Source organism: Haemaphysalis longicornis, unplaced genomic scaffold, assembly GCF_048455015.1.
Source record: "Haemaphysalis longicornis isolate Haplotype H1 unplaced genomic scaffold, Haemaphysalis longicornis Haplotype H1 scaffold_4, whole genome shotgun sequence".
NCBI classification, from domain to species: domain Eukaryota; kingdom Metazoa; phylum Arthropoda; class Arachnida; order Ixodida; family Ixodidae; genus Haemaphysalis; species Haemaphysalis longicornis.
In genome coordinates, this window is record NW_027526361.1 from 37,588,081 (window position 1) to 37,610,464 (window position 22,384).

At 47.3% G+C, this 22,384-nt stretch overlaps 1 protein-coding gene across 5 annotated transcripts in view; it reads right to left on the reverse strand.

Moving 5' to 3' along the window:
* Positions 1-22,384, reverse strand: part of LOC144178520 (nephrin-like) — a 329,358-nt gene that overhangs the window by 50,031 nt on the left and 256,943 nt on the right. For all 5 annotated transcript variants that reach the window (XM_077706439.1, XM_077706436.1, XM_077706435.1 and 2 more), the window contains exons 3-6: positions 8,072-8,193; positions 7,528-7,585; positions 4,567-4,734; positions 1,597-1,764 (exon numbers count right to left, since the gene is read on the reverse strand). In XM_077706439.1, the coding sequence (XP_077562565.1) occupies positions 1,597-1,764; positions 4,567-4,734; positions 7,528-7,585; positions 8,072-8,193 (516 nt within the window). The remainder of the gene's footprint in view (positions 1-1,596; positions 1,765-4,566; positions 4,735-7,527; positions 7,586-8,071; positions 8,194-22,384) is intronic.

Genomic DNA, 22,384 nt, shown 5'->3' on the forward strand with positions numbered 1-22,384 from the left:
CATTGGCAATTAAATAATTAATTCAGATCCAATCACTAGGAAGTCTCAGGGCCTCCTCCACAAGATTCCCAATTCTCCCATTCACTTTCTGAAGATCTGTTTCGGCAGTGTGCGCCAGCTTACGGAAGTCAAATCACAATTCCACTGTCTTGTGTACACAGGTAAACACCTTTGGGAAGCGCAGACGAACGGCGTCGAATCCGGACGCCCGAGGGAAAGCCACCGCGGGACCCGAGCGCACATTTGCAAATTAAATTTGCCGGCCTAAAAGCGCGCGCTTCAAGGAGCACGCTACGAGGCTTGGAAGACTCCTCGCAGTTTTTTTTTTTTCGCGGCCTAATTTATGCGATTAAAGTCTGAATCGCCGCCGCTGTCACCACTGGGTCGCTTGCCGCGGCCGAACGAGCGGACTTCGAGGCTGCGCGCAGGGGCGTGAGAGAACGTGGTTATGAAAGCGCCAAGACTCCGTCACCGCGTATCTCGGTCACATTAGTCTTCGCTGTGCGTGACGCGGTGACAGCTGTTACTTACGGCAAGTTCTCGAAAGTTTGGAGAAGCGGAAGGCTGTACACAGCGCTACTGCGAGTTGTTGACGTCAGGAACTAATGCCAGATTGTTTACGAAACACAACATTTTGAGTTTTCTTTAAACTAACACAACGGTCGAAGCTTTCAATTCACATTGTGGTTGCCACGTATGTGTTAACGATTTTGCACTTGCCTGAAGACTTAATGAACGTAGAAATTAGTTTTGCACGCCTCTTATTGGGAGTATATATGGAGGAAGGCTCCGGCTATTTGTTTTACAAGATGCTCTTTTTCGAGACTGGAGGGACGTCCCTCTAGGCGCTACCTTTGAAAATACGCCTTATTTGCCAGTGGAAATTGATGAAACCGCCATACGCGTTGAAGAAGCGTAAGAGCAAGAACGTGTGACTCAGATAAAAGATCAGTTGGTTGGTTCCGCGGCTGGTCCAAAAATGTGCGTCTTGAGCCCAATCAATGGCTCCTAGAAGTCACATTTATCTTCTTTTGTAAATGCTAACGATCCTTGCCTAGCTTAAACCATAGTGTTTCGGGAAAGGATCAAGATAACCCCTTAAAGTCGGGTCACTTCACACTGGAGTCACTTTCTTTTAACACGAAAGTGTTTTGTGCCTTGATGCACCAAGATTTCACTGACGTCATATCCGTCACGGAAATGACGCCAGTACGACGAAGCAAGCGGCCTGTAAAGGGTGCACCCCTGCCCACCGGGTATTCTTGCTGGGAAGCTACCTTTATATTAAAGAGTACGTTATACTTCGGGTTGTTCGTTTTCGGGTTTTATATTTTAACAAGAAAGTGTTTTATGCCGGGATACACCGAGATTTTACTGACGTCATATCCGTCACGGTAATGCCGAAGCGACCCGCCAGCAGGAGGTCGCTCGCCAAGCACACCCACATGACAGCCGCCGACCCGCAAATTATGCTCATTTGGCTGCAGATTTCGCTGCACATTTCACTTTCGTGTTTTACCGATTCCTCTGACAAAGGAACCAACCACAGCTTTTTTTTTTTCAAAAATGAGGACGAGCATCTCAGCATCCACTCACACAGCACGCCCAGCTTGACGGAAGTGGACAGTGGAGCGTCCAGCGCCGGGTGCACGGCCTCGCAGGAGTAGGTCACGCCGTTGTCGTCCGGAGATGGCGTTAGCGTCAAGCTGCTGATGGCGTTCTGACGGCCGCCTTCACTCTCCTCCACGCTGAACTGCACGTTGTCTGCAAGTAAGCACGGTGCAAAAGAACGTGTCAGTGCAAGCGCGATGAAGACGGGGTGTTGCAAAAATTCGTCGGTTATTTACTTTCTTAACCCAAAAGCTTGCTCTGCAGCATAGTACGGCGGAGACCAGTGGGGTGAAATGTGCTGGAAAAAGTTTTTTGAGCGACCAATTCACAGAAAGGCCCCGGAGAAACGGCCCAAAGTACCAGCGTCTATAGTCACCGCTTATCGAACACGAGGTACTTTACGAAGTGCCGACCAAATTCCCCCCGGTCATAATTGCGGGAATTTTTTACCGCAATAATTACGCGCGACTTGTAAGGCTTCCACAGTCTCGTTAAGTTCCAGTTAGCTCACGTCGTACACCTGCCGAAAAAAAAAATAACAAGGAAACTTCCTATATGTTAAATATGTCCTGTTGTTTGGCCAGATTTGCACCCACGTGAATGTTAACGTTAGGCACCGTTTATGGTAGTCGTGTGACACGAAATAAAAAAACTAATTCCTGGTGCGGTGAGTTTCTGGGCGAACCATAAGCCAAGTTTATGAAATGGCTTTTAAGATTACCGTTTTGAGGCAGATGCTGCAGAAATAATGAAGCGCGGAAAGAAAGGGAGAGAGATAGAGATAGAGATAGAGAGAGACAGAACTTATTGTTTAGACGGCCCTAGTCCAGGCCGTCGTGATGAATCCTCTTCATTAAAAGACTGAAGCGCGGTAAGTAACCAGCTGAAGCAGATAAAACGCTTCAGGAGCTAAACACACGCAAAAAAGGCGCACTCCCCTGCCACTTAAGAAGACTGCCCCCTTCCCCTCAGATTAGCATGTCGCGGCGAACACATCATGACAGAGGTCACTGCTCTCTCCTCTAATAAAGGCCTTTCTCGCTCCATCACCTTTACATAAGACCCGTCGTCGCAGCCTGTGTTATCCTGCAGTTGTAATATTAATTATGATACAAACGTTTCGAAATTATTTTAGCAAGCAAACTTGCTGAGAGATGGCAGCACGCATTGAAACTAGCTAGGACGTTGTTGTTGACTAATCCGTACATTTGACAATGCGGACAGGCCACTAAGGACACTGATTATGCAATGGCACTCGTATCGCATCAAGAAATGTTGGTGGCTCTTTTCCTCTAGCCGAGCGGCCAACTGCGGCAAAAGTTTAAGGTTGTGTTGCGACGTTAGACAGAAAAAAAAGGAAACGAACGAAAACAGCCGCGAAACACGGGAAAGAAATGATGCTAACACAGCGCAACCGCTCATTTACGAGGTTTTCCGCCTCTGCTACCAAACGGGCAATATAGTTTCTCTCTCTTTGTTTTCTCTGCAGGATATCAAATTTTTAGGGGTCTTTCTTGAAGAACGCCGGCGTTGGAATGGCATGTTGTTTGTTCCGTACCGCATAAAATGACATAATAAAGAACAGTACACGAAGCAGAAGGGCCTTGCTTTGCTACTTAAACTCTAAATAGTTGGCCTCTAAATAGTTGGATTCGCACAAAAATAAAGAAAACTAATAAAGTTTCTGCCTCCTCGAAGCCCAAATCCACCGCAAAGATTCAGACATGTTTCAAAGGCCCGCTTGTTCGACTTTCGTGGCAGGCTAGGTACGGACAAAAAAAAAAAAAAAAAAAAAAGAGGGAGAGTGGCTTCCGCTCATTTTGACGTGTGCTGGTGGTATCAGCGCAGTACACTGAGGCTAACGACCCGTTCTTGTTGAGCGCAATTACGCAGTAAACGAGAACGCCTTTAGGTGCCGTGTTTGTTGCCCACCGCACGGCTTGTGAGTCAGCTAATTAGCATTCTCAGTTTGTTTAACCTTCGCCTCGCCGAGTCCAATTACCGTTGCGAACTTGCTGCTGTGATTTGTTACCTTGTTTCGCTATACAGAAGACGGCCCTTTGTTCGTTTGTTTGAATTCTTTGCGGGTTCTATTTTGAAGTGTTCGTGTACACCGCTTGTATGAAGACAAAAAAGCTATGAAGCCGCTTTTGCTCTTACCCATTGCACCAGAGAACGAGCCGTGCTTTCGAACATGTAAAATAATCAATGACTTCACCATTTCAGCATTCGGGGTAGAGAAAGATACTGCGTGAGCCATTGTACTTACTTTTACACAGCAGACGTCCCCAAACGTTGTTCAAAAACGGCATTGAAATAGCAAAGATGATTTTGAACGTTTAGTGAGACATTTTAGCGGAATTACTCGAGGCCCGCGTCAGGTAAATAGGCAAAAAATGTTATGGAAGTGCTTTAGCCTACTTCGTCTACTTCGTCGGATATCCAGCTTGGCGCGCCTGATAAAATCATCGCGCGCATCCTCGAAAAGCGATTCCATGTTTCCCGGATATGGTAACCACGATGTAGACCTTTTTCGAGCTGCGATAAAATGAAAACGGGCACAGGTCTTAGTTATTGATAAAACTGCCTTCTCTATTAACAGATATCTATGCAGCGAATGGGAATTAAAAATAAGGGATTCTTTTGAACAACAAAAATGCCAGCCAGCGGTCATGAAAGGCCCCCTCGGTGTTCTTGACTACTGGCTGCCTTTTTTCTCCACACAATATATATATATATATATATATATATATATATATATATATATATATATATACATATATATACATAAATATATATATATATATATATATATATATATATATATATATATATATATATATATATATATATATATATATATATATATATATATATATATATATATATATATATATATAGTTTTTTTGCGCAAGGCCCTGCCCGTGGCTGCCTCATCAACAGCGACCGACGCACCGGGTCGAAGCTCGACGCTGTTGCGGTCGACGCTCTTGCGGTGCCACTTGAGCTGCGCCGCGGGCTTGGCCTGAGAAACGACGCAGGTGAGCTTGACAGACTCCGACTGCCGCACTTCCACGCTGCTGCCGTTCGGGTGGTTGGTTATCGCCACGGACGACGGGGGCACTGCGGGGGAGAAGAAACGAAGAAGAAGGGGAAAACAGGTGGAGCTGAGTAGCGGAGGAGACAAAAAAGATGCCGAGAATGACGCATAAATTAGGCAGCTCTGGGCGAGAACTGCTGTCTCGTCGGTTGCAACACACGCGTGCACACTGTGCTGCACTTTCTAGTGGGCGCAGCACAGCACAGTAGCGCGTGCGCCGTAGCAGGCAGGATCAGTGTTTTTTCTCGCTGGTTTCCCTAAACCACTTGAAGCGGAACAACACAATATTGCGCTGTTTTCGTTCTTATCATACGCCAAATCGTAGCACTCAGAGTGCGGGATAAATAAAATAAACAATTTACCCGTTTGTTTGTACAGCCCATCTAAGCGGTTGTCGCAGGTTACGCAGACTCATGCGCGAAATCCTGGCCCACAGTTCCGATTAAAGGGACCCTGCAACACTTTCGATGAACGCTTTCACTCTTTTCTTCGCGTCTGAAAGCACTGCGAAAGCTGCAGTTATCGCCAGCACGGAGCGGCACTGCTTGATTTTCTCGTCACGCCAGATACGCCTTCCGTTTCTGCTTTGTTTTTGTGGCTTTATTTTTAAAGTTGCTATCGAAAAGCGTTCATTGTTGCAACTGAAGGAAAACCGTCTAACAGCCGCTACATGGCCTCAGTGATGCGTAATTCGGGCCGTCGAAGAACGTTAAGACCGGGAAAGGGAGAAAAATCATTTGAGCGAGTTTTCAAGTTATCTGATGGGCATAGAGCAGTAATTTCTGGCTGAGATACTGTGCGACCCCCTAATCCAAGTACTGGGTGTGTTGGGTGACTACGCTCTGCAAGCATCTAAGATTTCCAAAAAAAAAAAAAAAAAAAAAGAAGCTGAAAAAAGCGTTGCAGGGTCCCTTTAAATGTTTCCCCGTGAGCTGCTAAACGGGGGCAAAAGGGCGGCCCTGTGACAATCCCTCACACCCTTTGTGCACGTGGGGAAATAACGAACCACGCGCAAGACGTTTCGGGTCTGAAAAAGCAATCCCGAAAATATCCGTGTACACGTGTTCTGATACTATCCGGCTACTCTGTAACATTCAAAACGATAGAAAATAATAAACACACAAAACAACTAAAAATAACAAACACGATCTCGGGCAGGCGCGCTTCGAACTTGGGCAAGGAAGACAGTAACGGAGAACTAAATCAATAATATCAAAAGTATATTACGCATTCAGTGGGAAGTACGCAAACGAGCTGGTCAAACTAGAGTTACTTAGCCATCGCTATGCGGGTTTCTTTTAAACACACTGGACAGTGTATCGAACCTAACACACCGCGCTCTACCGGCGGTATCTGCTCGCTCAAACGGGAAGCAGGCGGTAGAATAAAGAGCGCTCAACATGAAGACATGAATATTATTCAATAAAGTTCTCGATCCTTCCTTCGCCTTTACTTCCTTGACAAGCCTTTAGTAAAGCTGTCTTCGAGAAAATGCCAGCATCTTGATTTATTACAAAAAAAAAGAGAGAAAGAAACGCTTCACAGACAAGCTCCTTGCGCGTCGAACGCTATAAAGGTGAATAGAGGTGCAGCATAAAAAGAGTTAGGGTTGCTGCTGCTGAGAGTAGAAGATCAGCACAGCAAATGCCATTGAAGCGGCGTGTGGGGGAGAAACGACGTTCTGAGCTCGGCCGTCACGGCCACAAGTGCGGCGGCCCTCTCCTCGCCAAAGCCAAGAAACGCTTGGGAGGCAAGAAACGCAAAGTCGGTTAGGGGTCGCCGCTACAGTGCTGGTCGCGCGCGCAAGATCCCGCGGCGAAAGAGACGGACGCCTGGGTGGAAGGCAGCGCGAACAAGGCGGCGGAGGGAAAAATTCTTTTTTCCGGCTTAAAAGTTGAAGAATCTGGGGGGATCGGCGGATGACTGGCGTAATGCGCCTTGACAGAAGATGATGAATCGTCTCTCGGCGCGCTCCGTTGCTGGATCGGAAGGGGCGGCGAAGCGGAGGGAGGCGCCGAGGATTTCTGCGGGCTCTGCGCGTATACCGTTGCAAGCTACGGGACCGCCAGCGCTGGCCCCGGCTGGGCGATGCGGGCTAAAGGATAAAGCGCCAACGTCTCTCCGCAATGCTTCTCGGCACTATTTTTTCCCGTTATTCCCACCTATCCCGTTTTTACTTTGCTCCCTTTGCTCGCGTTCTCTTTTCGTCGTGGCTTCGCCGTTCTCGCGCCCTCCTTTGGTGGTCAGGGAGCTGTAGTGACTGTGTGCGTTGGGTTCTCTGGCGCGTCGACGGGGGCGGATGTTCTTGGGCAGCGGCGCGTCTTGAGGGGCGCGGCGAGTATGTCACGCCGCTGTGACAGGCCGCTGGAGACGCCTCCAACGGGAGATGGACGAATGGAGGAGAGAATGAGGAGGACACGCTTTCTCTAACTTTGCATGCCTGTTATATATTTCGCTCTGGAGTTCCGCTTTTCTTATCTGTTCAACGTGCTTCATCTTGTAGAATCATCGCCTGACGAGACTCCAGACTCGAAGAGAAACTCCACGCATAGAACCGCTTTTTTTTCGTAACCAGCAGACACACAAAAAACGATGCTAGATATGCGGTGTATTCTAGCAGATGCACTGGCCCTGTTTTGGCAAGCACAAGTACATCAAGGGCATCTGGCTTCGCCTCTCGTTGCTTTGTTCCTTAGTTTTTTGTCACTTTTTTTGTTGTTGTCCGACACCGACACTCCGTGTCATTTGGTAGATTATGTTTAGAGTGCCCCGCCAAGCTAAGTGAGCATAGGAGGTGAACAGTGTCATGTACTCACGCAACACGGTGACATGCGCATCCGCTCTGATTGCTTTGTGATCTGATGTGGGGCCGACCTGAAAAAAAAAAAAAAAGAGTACGTGTATTTGAAGTTCAATGGGCTCTGATTTATTATCACGCTTTTGAGTGCGCGCAAAAGGCACCGTTCTGGCCTGAGCGCGCCTAAACAGGGTGGAATTTAATCGCCGGGGCGCTTTTGTTGGAAGGGTGCAAAACCATTTTGTGCCTCTCCTTAGCCCTTGTTTAGGTTGCGCCGGCTTTATTTTCAGTAACCGCTGCAACTTTATTATTAATTTTAAATAACGTTGCCTTGCCGTTATGATTTATCACTTATACGGTACGCATTTGCTCCTACCTCTTACACTGCCTTTCAGCGGACGCTCCCGCACAGGCCGAAGTCTTGAAATACAGTATTAAAGAATTAATGAATGACTAAATGTGATCCTTATAATCTGCCGGCACTTCAGTTGACGCTTGCAACAGTGCATTGTTTTTATATAGACACCTTGGGAAAACAGATGCAGGCATATCAATTAACGCACCTGGCACTGGTATTCGGCGTCATCCTCCAAGGTAGCGTTGTCTATCCTCAGGTTGTGGACGCCCTGCGAAGCGTCGCCAATCATGGTGTACCTCGGGTAACCCGGTATACTCCTGTTGAAGCCTGGGAAAGAGAGAGAGAAAAAAAGCAGAATGAACAAACAAAAAGTAGCGTGTTCACAGCTTGCTACAAGAGCCGCGTTTGGAACAGTTGGCATTCGCTCAACAGCATTTACACGTATATATGCAGTTATCTGTTCAAACAGGACAGCTGGAAAGAAATATCGATTTGGAGTGCAAGGATATATTTTTGGTGCAGCTGCATTAGGAGATGCAATTTTTTACGAAACATCAAGGATGCTTTTTCAGTATGCAGAAGAACATTTTCAAGAATTCAGGACTAATTAGAACTTGAGCTATGAAACGATAAAACAAAATGCCCTCGTGATCTTCGTGCATGGTAAACAACTTACGTTTCCAGCTCAGGGCCCTAATTCTAGTCGTTAGCAAAGCAGTTTATAATAATAAAAATAGTAGTTGTAGTAGAATAATAATAGTAGTAGAATAATAGTGTAGTAGTAGAATAATAGTAGTTGTAGAAAACGTTTATTAGAGTAAAACGGAAAGGGAAAAGGGTGGGGGAAAAGGGAAAAGCGTCCCTAGTCCAGGATGTCTCTTGACCGGGCCTGCTCGATGGCCCGAGAAACTGGCATGAAGAACGTCATCCACAAGAACGTAAATTAATTATTGTTATTATTCTTGTTAAATGCCTTGGGATACTGTTCTAACAATAACAATAACAATAATAGATTTATGTTCTTGTGCATCAAATAGCGTTCCTTCATGTCAGTTTTTTTGTCAAACCGCGATCATTCCATAACTTCCCTAAAAAACCTTCCTCTTCACTTTTATTGCTTCACGGGTTTGCCCATTGCGCGTCTCGAAGTTCATCAGAGCAGCCGCACAGTCTTAAAGCCTTGTGATTTATGTGAGCGTTTCGTTATCGGACGCGGCGCGCAAGTCCCCTTCTTTCAAGATGCGCCGGTCTCCAAATAGTCTCCCTCACTACGGTTCCTCTTAGAGAGTAGGGTTGCCGGGACAGTAACGACCCAATACATAACACTCCTGGAAACGATACCGCGCCAAAAGAGCAGAGGCAGCCAAGCACGCTGCCAGTTAATTCTTCCTGCGCGAACTCTCTTCCCTCGCGCGGGAGAACGACACGAAGAGAACAAACTCCGAGGGAGATTGAGCTCCGAAGCGGCTCTTCTCGTTGTACCCTCCTCTGCTTGGCGACGGCGGACCGTGCCCTGACGCATTTAAGGGGTAAACGAGAGACGACGAAGCACATTCTGGAAGCCTCGCGCAAGGTAAATGGATACGCGGGGTGAATCCCGAAGATTGTATTAAACGCGCTGGAGGTATGAAGAATTTAATTTAAGGAGAAACCGCAGAGGCGCCGACATCATCAGTAAAGGATGGGACACGCCCGCTAAATTGATGTCGCAGGCCTTGGAAAGTGAAACCTCTAGGTAGCTGACATTCGCAAAACCATTTTTCTTTTGCGACTAGCACTTAGCAGATGAGAGGAAAAGAGTGAAGTAAATTGAGAGAGACCGTTGCGTCATCTCGGTTGACTTTGCTATTGTACTGTTGTAGGCGTGTTTGTAGTAGTAATTTTTAGAAAAACGCTGCCTCCGATTTTCCGCTTTATTTATGGACGGATTTTCGGCTGAGGGTTACGCCGTTTTCTTTTAGGGTTAAGAAGAAGACGAGGTGCACCTTAGCTGGGCATTCTTGACTTTGTACATTTGATACGCCGGCTTTGGGGAAGGTCTTTGTGCACAGAATAATGTAAGGGAAGGGCTCCCTTGCTCGAGACCATTAAATGCAAAGTGGATACCTCTTCACAGAACGATCAGTGAAATATTACAGATAAGTTGCACGAGCAGTTGCACTTGAAACGGGTGTCCAAACGATGGTGGATACGAAAAATTGTTGAAGACTGCACTGTAAGCCATTGCACTGTAAGCAGCATTAAATAAGAGCGCGTTCATTATTTCCCTCGAAAACTGAGGCCGCATCACGGGTTGCGTAAGGAGGGAGGACGGGATAAATCTGTTAAAGCCCATGTTATGTACGGGACAGCCAAGATATTATGTACGTTATTTTGATTAATTAATTGTCTGACTGACTGACTGACTGACTGACTGATTAATTAATTAATTGATTGATTGATTGATTGGTTGAAGAAAGCATTGACTTCGTTTGTATTTTCTGTGTGATGCTGACTGCTCATCTGTTTTTATTTTGCGGTGTAACCGCGTTTTCGTACTTCATACCCATTTTTATTTTATGGTTTCTAGTACCTATACATACCATCTGTACGTTTCTTGTGGGTTTCTATTGTAATTGAGCTTGTTTCTGTGTCCCCGCCACGCAGAATGCATGGAATCAGGAACCCAGACGGTATGTTTTGGCACATTCTGTTCCTGTTTCCTTAGTAAAAAAAAAAAAAAAGAGAAATGATTGATTGACTGAAGAAAGATCGGACAAAGACATACCTAACAACTATTATTTGCGAGAAAAAACATGGTGTTCGAGCTGGTACCAACCTTCACCATGTTCCTGTTATACATGATACGTGTACGAATATTTCGACTGCTTGTTTTTGAACCTCTCGAAACACAGGTTGCGTGCCCAACCACGCGCAGTGCAGATTCCTCTGGCACCGTCTCAATCCTGGCCAGATGCGAACACGGAAGTGCGGCGTCGTTCAACCGAAAAGCCAGTGCGCTAGCGTATAAAGGAAGGTAAAAGTTTCAAGAAAAAGCGCCGAGAGAAATTTACGGAGTGTCGAAAGGGAATTGGGTGAAAGGGGCTCGGTGTGGAGGACGATCCAGGTGGCGTAAACAGTAGAGCAACGTGAATCCTTACTAGGTGAAGGTAAACGGAACGTGCGTCTCCAGCGAAGCGTTAAGAAAACAGACTATAAACAGAACAAAACAGCGTCTAGATAAAACGTCCTTACGCCCAGCTGTAAACTTCCGCACAACCTACAAGTTGTTGGGAGCTTGCGTTTGCGAAAGCTGAGCAGTGGAACCGAAAGCTAAAAATAGGGACTGAAAATGTACGGATAAAAAAAAAACGTGAAAGAGTCGACTTACGAAGGTGTGGGTAGCGGGTCGAGGGGGGATCTCGTAAATCTAAGGCATAATTTTGCCCCCGAGAATTGAACCGGCGGCCGCTCAAACGTCAGTATCAACACGCGCGCGCTGCGGCAGGCGAAGCAAAGTTTGGCTTCGCTGCATAACGCCGCTGCGTTGCGGTGACCGCGTGAACGGCGCCCCCGTGCCGCCGGCCATAGCAGGAAGGCTTCGTTTCTGCTTTTTTTTTTTCTTTCAGCCGCCTTCCTTTTCCCGGCAGTAATTTTTGTTCGAAGCGTTTTCGCGTTTGTGTCTTTATACTTGCCAGGATACGCATTAGTGTGTGATTTCTTTCTTTGTTTTTACGAGGCCGTTTCGCCGGCGGTGAGCGCGCGCTCATTGCTTTTTATTGCGTGTTCGGTTTCGTCAATAGTATCCGTGCCGTGTTCAGTTCCGCCGGCAAGCGCTTGGTGAATGCGTTCCCGTATGCGTGGACACGGTGTCGGTTCAGATCGAAAGGCACAAAGCGACAGATAAGAATGACGCAAAGAAAATGGCGCGAGAGGTCGGGTTGGAGGAGGAGAGCGAGGAACAATTTTATTGGAAGGCAAGGAAGTGAAGCGAGCACTGAATGACCAAGAACTGGAGGACTATGAGATGCAGAAAAAAAGGAACAAAAGGAGGAGGAAGAAGGAGACGAGGATGAGGAGAGGAAGAAGAAGGACGGTGAGGCGGAGAACCCGTGAGAGCAGAGTTTTGTAGCTTCTAGAGAATGGCTATAAAGAGCTGCACTGAACAAAACGGCAAACACCGATGTTAGCCGGTCAACGGCGAACTCTCGTGGGTGTCGAATTTCAGTAGAAGGTGCATCGGTACTCGTGTGCTTTATTTTTGCTGGCTGAGCGAAGGCAGCAGCATTTTTGAATTCCTGTATTTTTAAAGATTTTCTGTAAGCTTGTGCCGTCAAAGTAATATTGGTGGCGTAGCTTACAATCCATCAAGAGTAAGAAAAAAAGTTTTTTTATTTTGAGTTTTACAAAGTTAAGAGTCGTGCCGTAGTGGGAGGCTTCGAAATAATTTAGACCACCTGGGAGACTTTAACAGGCTGAGAAATCTTGCGCATTTTTATTTTTTGCCTCCATAAGAAAACCAGCAGCCGTGGACGGGATTGCGCATGCGCTCTGGTCTCATGCTAGCGGCATTGCCATTTATTACAAGTTGTAAAAGGGACACTATTACCGTATTTATAACATTGTTAGCCTTCTTCATTACTTCGTTCTAACAAGCATTTAAAATCATCTTTTTCAAAGCACGCTCTTACGTTGATCAAACTTCTCAACAAACTTCTAAAGAACAGCAAGTGAGGAATAATACGTATTACCCAAATCTTGTATTTACGCGATGCATGGTTCTCCATAGCTTGAGTCTCTATATTTAACCGTAGAACCGATATTCTTATGCAATAATGCGGAGAAAAGAATCATGCGCCATTTTAACCACCACAGCAGTCCCAAGAACTTGCAAAGGGTTTTCACATTGTTTCAGGTCAGCATGTTAATTAAATGGTCGTAGTGTTCCAAACAAAATTATATATTACTACAGTTTGCTCCTAAATAAACAAAGTAATAATTCTGTTCGCGGCACCCGAAGCGCTGCAACTTTTCGCAAGAAATGAACTCCGCTGTCAGTGGGCAGTTTCAAGTAGTTCTTATCTCTGTCCTTCCCAAAGCACAATTTCCGCCTACCGAATAAATCAGGTTTTGCAAGGTCGTGTTAGTCAGCACTACGTCATCTGAGTGCCTCAAAAGGGCGCGAGCATGGTATGAGCACCACTTGAGTGGCTAGAACATTCACCAGTGAAACATGCGATCACTTCTTATTGTTACTCGTTTTAGCATCACTCAGCCTATTCAATGCTTTGTGCCAGAACGGAGTAACGAGAAATAGAAAGCGAAAGCGAGAGTTCAAACACACTCGCGCACTTCCATTTAGGAGAGAAGCAGAAGACGGTTTCGGAGAGCATACTAGACCGAGATTCGCCTTGCAACAAAGCCTAGTAGGCCTGTGCAAAGAAGCAGCAACAGCAGCAGCTCATGTTTGTCTAATGCGTTCTGCAACGGAGTGCGCGCGCCTCGCGTTGCAGCCGGGTCAAGTGCTGCGCAAACACAGGGGCCCGTCCGTGTCTCGTCTTCGATGAGCCATTGCCGCCTCTTCCCCCCGCTGTTTCTCTTGGTGCCGCCTCTGTCGGCGCCGAGTTTTCGTGCCAGCTGTCGTGCTGCGTCTTCGGTGGCGGCGGCGTGCGTTCGCCCGGCCTTTTTTCCCGCCGCCGAAGAACACGTGGAGGCGAAGGAACAGCCTTGGAGGGAAGACGAGCCGTCCAAGCGGCAGCCCCGCTCCGATTTCGCTGTCCCGGCCGCGACGCTGGACCGACCGGCCCGAGGAATATGAGATGCCTGGTCGTCCGTCCGGACATCGACACGGGCTGGCCGGAATGATTATTGTTTCGCTGCTGTCTCGTGCGTGACTGCCTGCACGGCCCACTTGAGCCTTTTTTCCCATCTCCGAAGCTTGTCATCCCTTCTCGCATCCAGCTTTCCTTTTTTTTCTTCTTTGCCTCGTTATCTTTCTGCGCACGTGCTAATGGGCTTGCGGTGTTCGGGAATCAAAGCCCTGTGGTGGACGAAGCATTCTAAGAATGGGTGTGTTTTCTTCGTGCGTGTCAAAAGGGGCAACAAAAGGGAGATTTCAGACGTCGAGGTGTGAAAAGATGACAGGGGAACATTTGGAATGAATGGTGTGGTTTCTGTCGAAATCAGTGGCAAAAGTAGACGCGAGTGATGATGGCACTGCGTATGGAGCGTGATGACTGGGAAGTGCACAGATAGAAAAAAAAAAAACAGGGGGAGGGGAAGGGGGGTTGAGTAAAAGAGATAGTTGATGGCCCGAGTGTTCACAAAGAAATTAGCGCTCCAACGAATCTACTTGCGAAGGTATATTAGAGCTCTTAGCTTTAGACTGTGCGCCCATTTCCATAGGTGCAAAATTGACACAAATTAATTTTCCGGCATCAACTCGAGGCGTTTTGTTCGTTACGGTTCCACGATAAACGGCAATATCTTTCGTACATTGACTATTTGAAAAATTACCTTTTTATCAAGCCTAATTACCGGATACGTTTGCGTCATTTTTGTTTCTAAATAAAAAAGGGCAACCTTGCCATGTCTCGAACAACAGACGTCACTAAAGCCCTCACATCGGTGGCTCGGCGTCCAAGTTTAGTGCTGAGAACGAGGAAGCTAGTTCGACTACCGGTACGCAGCTGTTTCCTTAAGAAAAGAAAAAGAACTGTGGTTGATTCCTCTGCCACAGGAATCAGTAAAACACGAAAGTGAAATGTGCAGCGAAATCGGCAGCTGAGCATGATTTGCGGGTCGGCGGCAGTTTTGTGGGTGTGCTTGGCGAGCGACGTCCTGCTGGCGGGTTGCTTCGGCAAAGGTGTACTAGCGTAATTTCCGTGATGGATATATGACGTCAGTGAAATCTTGGTGTGTCCCGGCATAAAACACTTTTTAAAATACAAAACCCTAAACTGAACAGCCCTAAGTGTAACGTACTCTTTAATTCTAAAGGTTGCTTCCCCGCAAGAAGACCCTGTGTGCAGGGGTGCACGCTTTATAGGCCGCTTGCTTCGTCGTACTGGCGACACTTCCGCGACGGATACGCCGTTCAAATTTTGTGCAACCCGGAATAAAACACTTTCGTGTTAAAAATGAAAATTCTCAATCTGTGCCAAATTTCTGTGCACGTTGAATATTAGCTGCTTGTGTGTATTAGCCCGTAGCCCGGCGCACGCTTTATTGACCCTGCATAGTCTGACGCGTAAATCTCGAGCTTGAACTTTCGGAAATCACGGAAGTTTGTAGAATAGTGGAAAACCAGGCACGAAGGAAACGTGTGAGTGGGAGCGCAAATGCATATCATTACTGTAAGTAATCTTAAATCGCTCTGTAGAGAACGATTAGTGAGCACATTAACGAGAAGAGAGGGGCGTATTCGCTGCCCCTGCCGACTGACTTTTCGAATATAATACTTTTAACCACTGTACTTTTATCCGGCTGAAGAAAACCAACCTCCAAAACGCGCCTTGCCGTTTATTCATGAAACTGCCCAGTTTAAATTAAGGCGCGTAGCGTGTCTTACATTTCGAAAGAAAGCTATTCGATAATAAATGGTCTACATGAACCGCACTGAGCGCTCGCCGTTGCGTTCGCATTGACGTCCATTCGCCTTACCGGACCTTGTGTAAGGACGTCGCATTTAGTTGCTCGCGGGAACGTAGGCAGACAAGACCGTGCCCAAGGCCGCCTGTTCCAAAAAACGATCCACCAGGAAAAAAGAAAGCCGTACGATCCCACACTAAGCCGAATACGCGTACCGATGTCGCAGCTGTCACCGGCGGTGTAACCCGCTGGGATTAGCGGCGCAGGGCGGTATCGATCTTCAGCTGGTCACCTCGACGTAGCCCGGCTAATTTATCTCCAAGGCTGTTTTCGGAAGCAGCCTGAACGCCTGGTAATTGGGGGGGCTCGAGTTCTCCCACCTCGGGCCAGATTCCAGCGTGTAGCCCCCGCGCCTGGGGATATGTACTCATACGGCCCATTACGGCCAAACTCCTCCCAAGGGCCGGCCAGCGTATATACGGACGTGGGAGCCGACCTGTAAACACGTCCTCGTGGGCCGGTTAATTAAACGTAGCAGCTCTCACTCGGCTCCTTCCGTCAGCCGCTGCAGGGATGGTCTTATTATTGGCCATACAACGCGGCCATTGGAAGAAGTCAGTCGCACAGTAAACAGCCCTCACAGCACAGGCTAAACACAGGCGTATGTCCTCTTACCTCGGGCGGTAGTTACTTTTGCACTTCCCTCGTGGGGGGAGTAAGACGGTGACCTTGTGGACTAATGGGGTAGCGTGCATCCATTTGGATGAACCTTGCTTTATTGCTCCGTCATTACAGGGTCGGTTCCCATTGGCGGCGACCTCGATGTTTTTGAGCGCTGTGATGGCACAGTGCCGCCTGTGAAACAAACACGGGTGCCTTTTGCAGCCTTCGACGTAAGGTGCTTACAAGTGGGTTTGGGCGTCCGAAAAAACCCTATTTATCGGCAACTTCAAGGTCCTCGCGCCGTTCCAAAGGTTGTAATCAAGGGCTCTGCGGGGGCTAACGGGTTCTAGTTACCTGACGACACGCGTGATTTTAGGGTCTCAAGAAACACCAGACATGAAAACGTTGCGCCTTTAGCAGCCCACACAGAATGCCTACTTGCGGCTCAAGAAAAGTACATGTTCAGTGAGAACATTCGCTTCTCTTCGAGGGCGCGCGAGAAAGCGAGAGAGAGAGAGAGTATCCGCTTTGGAAGTCCTAACGGCTGACGGGAAAGGGCTGTGTATGAAGTGCCGCTTGTAACGACGGTAATTCTAAGTAACCTAACCACAAAGGAGAAGCACGTTTTTGAATTCCTCTCTTAGACAGCCTGGTGTCGACGCTGGTTACTTATCCTTCATTTATCGGTAGCAACAACAACGTAAAGGCGGTATTTTGAGCTTGGAGAGACAGCACGGTAATAATAAAAGAGGAGGCTCATTTCTGCACACAGTAATGCCCAGAAAATAACAAGAAAAATAAAAATCTGGCCGCGTTGCTTGGCCATCCTAATGTAGTTCAACTGCTAGAGGATTTATGTCCGTGCTACGGGCATCTTAACTGTTAGCGAAAGTAGGGCTAGGATTCCTGGGAACGAAGCTGCTTAGTAGGAGCATTCCCAGCAACTGATGTGGAAGACGGCGGGGAAGGACTCGGAGCGGCAGGCATCGAGGCTTCAGCGGACACCGCCAAACAGTGATGCTAACGGCTTTGAAACGAGTACGACTAACCATAAAAAGCCTTTATTTCTGGTCGCCTACGCATCAATCCTATAAGGATCACGGCTCACCAACGGCGCGCACGGGAGATGGACAAATAAAAGGAGCAAAAGGACGGTCGCTTCTGTTCAGCGCTCATCCTGTTACTTTTTTTTTACCCCTAGTCCGTGCGCGCTGATAGTAAGCCGCGAACCATCACTAACCCTCCTAGTTGTCTATTCTAAAGCTCCGCGAGGAACCGGATAGAAACGGAGTATGGGACGACGGAGGCGGGTAAACACGGGGATTATTGAAGAAGAGCAACATTACATAACAGGTTTATTGATATCAAAGCTTCTTTTCCGATGCTCCCACACCCGGGAAGACTGGAGTTAGGAGCCGCCCAAGCACACCGACTATAAATCCCGAAACTTGTCTGTGAAGATGGTCACAAACAGAATATCGGTTCCGCGCTCTTAGTCTTTGTTCGGGAAAAATAATGGGCACTATACAAGAGAAGTGTATAGATGACACTCTGGCTATTGCGCTATCATGACGTAAAAAGAAGAGCTACGCGCTTGCGAAAGAAATACAAAAGGAGTTCGCGTCGTTTAACCAGGCGTCAACTGGTTTTACGGCAGCCGAAAGCCTCGAATGAAAAATGCCGTGCATTGGCGAATGGCTGATAAATTATCCGCCTCTCCTCCCCTCAAACTAGGCCTAAATTGCCGGCTATCTTTATACACCACGAAGCAAACAGGCATAGACGACCGAAAAGCTGCTCATTTAGTACATCTAGCGGTAGACAAAGCTAGCACTGGTTATATATAAGGCGCAGTTTTTGTGTATGTTTGTGTGCATGAAAACTTTGTAAGATTAAGTGGTGGTGGGCATCTATCTGTGCGGCTATTCTGATGCCACTGAAGGAAAAAGGTAGAAAAGCTTCCTTCGATCAAGGTGTTGCGTTTCCGCCTAAGCTGAGAGTCCTGCATATGTATTTTTAGTAACCAGCATCTCACTGGCGTTAGAGATGTTTTTCCAGACGTCTTTAATGTGCAAGCGGGCAGGCGCCAGCTATGAAACGAATATGTTCTGTTCGGGACGCGACTTGCTTCCCAGCCACGACGGTGCTGGTGCAATGCATTTTTGATTAGCTCTTTCGCTCTTCAGTTGCATTTCTAAGAAAGCATTCAGGAGGTAAAAAAAGACATAAAGAAATAACGTGAATACACAGAAAGAAACAGAGGTGGCGAAACGCAAGGAACGAAAAAGCTGCCCGTGCAGCCGGCACCTATACAGGGCGCCGGGCTCTGAGTTGGGTCTCGCACTACGCTTGGGTTTGTTCTTCGCTCATCACGTCCGCAAGCTCGCTTGGTGCGCTGCCGAGTTGCAGCCGCCCGTGTAGCGGCCCACGTGAACTTTCTTGTGGAAGTTTTTGTTTCTACTTCGCGCGACAGGCATGCATCTTTCACAGACCCCGGAGATATCGAGAAAAAGGAAAAACGAAAAATATTAAAGTGATACGAACATGACCGGGGATGTAATACGCCTCCCAGTTTCGTACGAGATGCAAATCTGGGCGCCTTCACTCAAACAAGGATGGAGAACGCCACCTCACCGGCACCAGTTTCAGAAGGAAGGCCCGTGACCCATTTTCAACTTTGGTACTAGAGGTTAGAATCTTTAGGTTGCGCTGTCGCAAGTTTTTGAGGTCCAGCAACAGTGCAAGCATGGACGTCTATTTGAGATGCTGATGACGTATCGACAAAAACGGCGGTTGGTAGAAAAAAAAAAGGGTACTCGCAGGCCTTGGTATCTAGGTGTCGTCATGCAGCCGCTATAGCTTTATGCGTTCATTTGCCATTGCCTTCGCATCGGTATCTTCGGAGCTCGGAAGATGCGGCTGAGGAGTAGGATGTAAACGGAGTAAAGGACGCGTGTTGCCGCATGATGGATTCCACGGGAAGTTGTTTCTCCAGCTGGGCAACCATGCTCGTTGCCCTGCTTCAAAGGGGAAACACGAGCGGCACGGGCAAACATGACGGTACAGTCGTCTGAAACCCGAGATGGAGTGTGTTCCCGTCGGGGGTCCCTTTCAGGAAAGCTACAAGGCTGCCTTATTGGTATTTGCTATCCGAACTTTTCACCGGGCCTTTGAAAGCACGTGGCGCGTTTCCTTCAATGAGGGCTGATATTTGGGAAGGTGGTTAAAACATTTGCAAAAAAAATGAGCAGGTCGTTGGAGGGAAGAGGATATGATGAGTGTTATGATAAAAAAAGCTTGTTTTTTGTTGTTGTCGTTGTTCATGACGTGAATCGCGACTACCCTTTGTGCACACTGTTATGCCTTACCTGCGCGATTTAAGCTGCCCGTGTAAGTTATGATCCTGCATTTAAATGGTGTTGCGCATAATTCATAAACAGGTTATACAATGCTTGCTCGCAATGAGTTTAAGACGCGATTCCCAACTTAAGGAATTTGTTGCTTCAAAGAGATGAAGTTCAAAAGAGTAGGCTATGAATTGCAATGCGCGCTGTTGAGGGAGCCAGAGCTTTTCTTTGCACGAATATAACAACGAAACAACACACGCAGGGAGCAAGACGTGCGGACACTGAAACAACGGTGTCACACTGCCCGATGAAACAGTTTTATGAGGTAAAAAAAATTTCAGCGCAATTTCTATAGATTTTGGGCGCGGTATTTAACAGTTCCGAATGAAAACGAAATGCAGCAAATGCCTCCTACAGGAACAAGAAAAAAGATGATTAGAATGCACATACTTCGAGAAATTATCTCACTGCGTGTGTATATTCTACATGACCGCTTCTATAAAAGCGCCAAGAAGAGAACGCCAAATTTCGGAAACTTCGTTACGTAAAAAGAAAAAAAAGAAAAAAACCCAAAATGAAACCGGGACGCAGCATATCGGCAAATGTTAGGCGTGCTTAATCTCTCTCGGTGCAGATGTGAACATCCAATGTATAAAGTACTCATTAAAAACTGCATATCGTGGTTGCCTTGAGACCTTAACGTACACTAATTCTGAACTCTCATGAAAACATTGCCTGGATAGCATTTATTTAATGCGGTCACCCGAATACAGTCTTGGCCTTAAACTAAAGAACTGTGCTTCATACTTTCGCTTCATTCTTGCTCTCTTGCGTCGTACACAGTCTTACAGCAGGTACTCGTACTCGTAAACTCCGTACTCGTACCCCGTACTCGTAAACTCGACACCAGTAGGTGTAAAAGCGGAAGATTTTGCAAAAAGGGCGTAAGGAAAAAAAATGAAAGAGAATCACTGGACATCGTACCTTAAAAGAGAAAAAGGTGAGATGTAGGGGTCGAAAGAGAGTGAAGGGTAGACACCAAGTAGATACGGGTGGACTGAGAGTTCCTTCGGAGGCGGCGAAAGCAGAAAGTAAGTGCTGTAAAGAAGGAAGAAACGCAAGGCGGGCCCGAACTCAGGCGGAAGCCGTTAGCGGCGGCGAACGCGAGCGGCGACGCAATCACCGAGTGCGCCTTGATCGATTCGAGAGTCGCCCTGAATTGCGCCTGAAGGTCTTCTCTCCCCTGAAAGGTCGTCGAAAGGATCACAGCCGGACCTCCAAACAACGTCGTCGTGCGTAGTGGGACAAAGAAATAAAGGACGCGCGCATTGGTGTTACCGTCCAGGTCGGATCTCATCGAGTCGCCGGGAAAAACTCTCGAGCGCGAAAAGACGAAGAGGGCCCACTCATGAGCCTGTACAAGTGGACACGAGATGGAGAAATACGGGAAAGGAAAAAAAGAAAGAGGGGACATAACGACTGTTTGAAGTGCCTGCTTCAAAAGCTCACGGCGGGTGCAGGGAGCATCCGGGACACGGAGAAGAGAGTCAGTTTTGTTAGAGAGGTGAAGGTGTCTCCCGTACTCTCGCCAGATGTTGTTACTCCAAAGAAAGGAATACAGTCCAAGCAAAGTGTGTGTGGAAGAGAGTGGCATCAGACTTTTTGCAGCACGGTAATCATTGAGTCTTAATACAACGCGGGTACTTGAGAGTGCGAAAATAGTTTTAAAAAATAATTAACATCCGCACGCGCTGTTAGGATGAACCTGCAGTACCTTGTTCTGAGTACGAAAACCAAGACAAAAGCAATATTTGCCGTAATCACCGCGTATTGCACGAGACTTGTTCATTTAACCCCTCTCTTTTTTTCTATCACTCTATTACTCATTTCGGTTACTCTCTTTCTCGCTCCCCGTACTGCGAGGTTAGCCGTACTCTTTCTTGACTAATGGCCACGAGGAACACAGTGGGAGGCCTAAACAAGAAACGCTGCACTTTTCATGGGCGAGGGATGCTATACCTAGAGTTGTAGTATGCTATAGAGGGCGTTGCCCAATCAACCCGGGAGTGGTCGAAAACTGAAATTCAAAACATCGAAAGAAAAAAAGGCCCCGCAGAATCGATTTCCATCCAAAAAGATTAGTTCCGAACCGAGGATTATTGTAACCGCTGCGATCGGTTCCCATCAAACAAATGTCGCCCGACTTCACCGATCGGCTTATTGCCTTGTAGGGAAACGCAAGAAAAAAAAAAGAGGTAAGCACGGACCCATCTGCGGGAAAACTAATGCCGATCCCCTCGCATACAGATTCACATCAGCGGGAGCGCGCACGACCGAAATGTGGGGGACGCAGAGGCGAGCCTGTTCTCTCCTCCGCATTGACTCGTAAATAGAGAGAGGCCGGTGGGGCGTCACATATTCGGGGCACGTCGTATAGGAACGGCCACTTGGAGCGCCTAACCGACTGCAGTGTGCACGGGTCGGGTTGTCGTAATTGATTGGTCTTTCTCCCTCTACGGCCAATCGATGCTCAATTTCCTTTTCCTCCTTTGCTTCATCGCTACTACGCCTTCGCCCTTCCCTAGTATTTTTTTATCTTATTCTCTCATTAGATTTAAGCGCCGGAGCGGTGTTTTCGGAGCGCTTTGCATTGGCCTGGGACACTTAACCATCGTTGTTCGTTCGATGATTCGCCCGGCTGGAAAGGCTTACGAAGGCCTCGCGTCTCACGAGGCTCTAGAACGTGACTCTCAGGGTTAATGTCTTTGTTTTTTTGTTTTTTTTTTGTTTTAAGGGTGAGTGTGCCTTTCGGGTAAATTAAGTTAGGAAACTCGGCGGATCACAATCTTTGACGAAAGGTGAAACCAAAATTTAGTTGTATAAAAAATTCCGGGCCATCTCCACTAACGTGAAGCCTAGGGAGGGCGAAGCATGCAGTG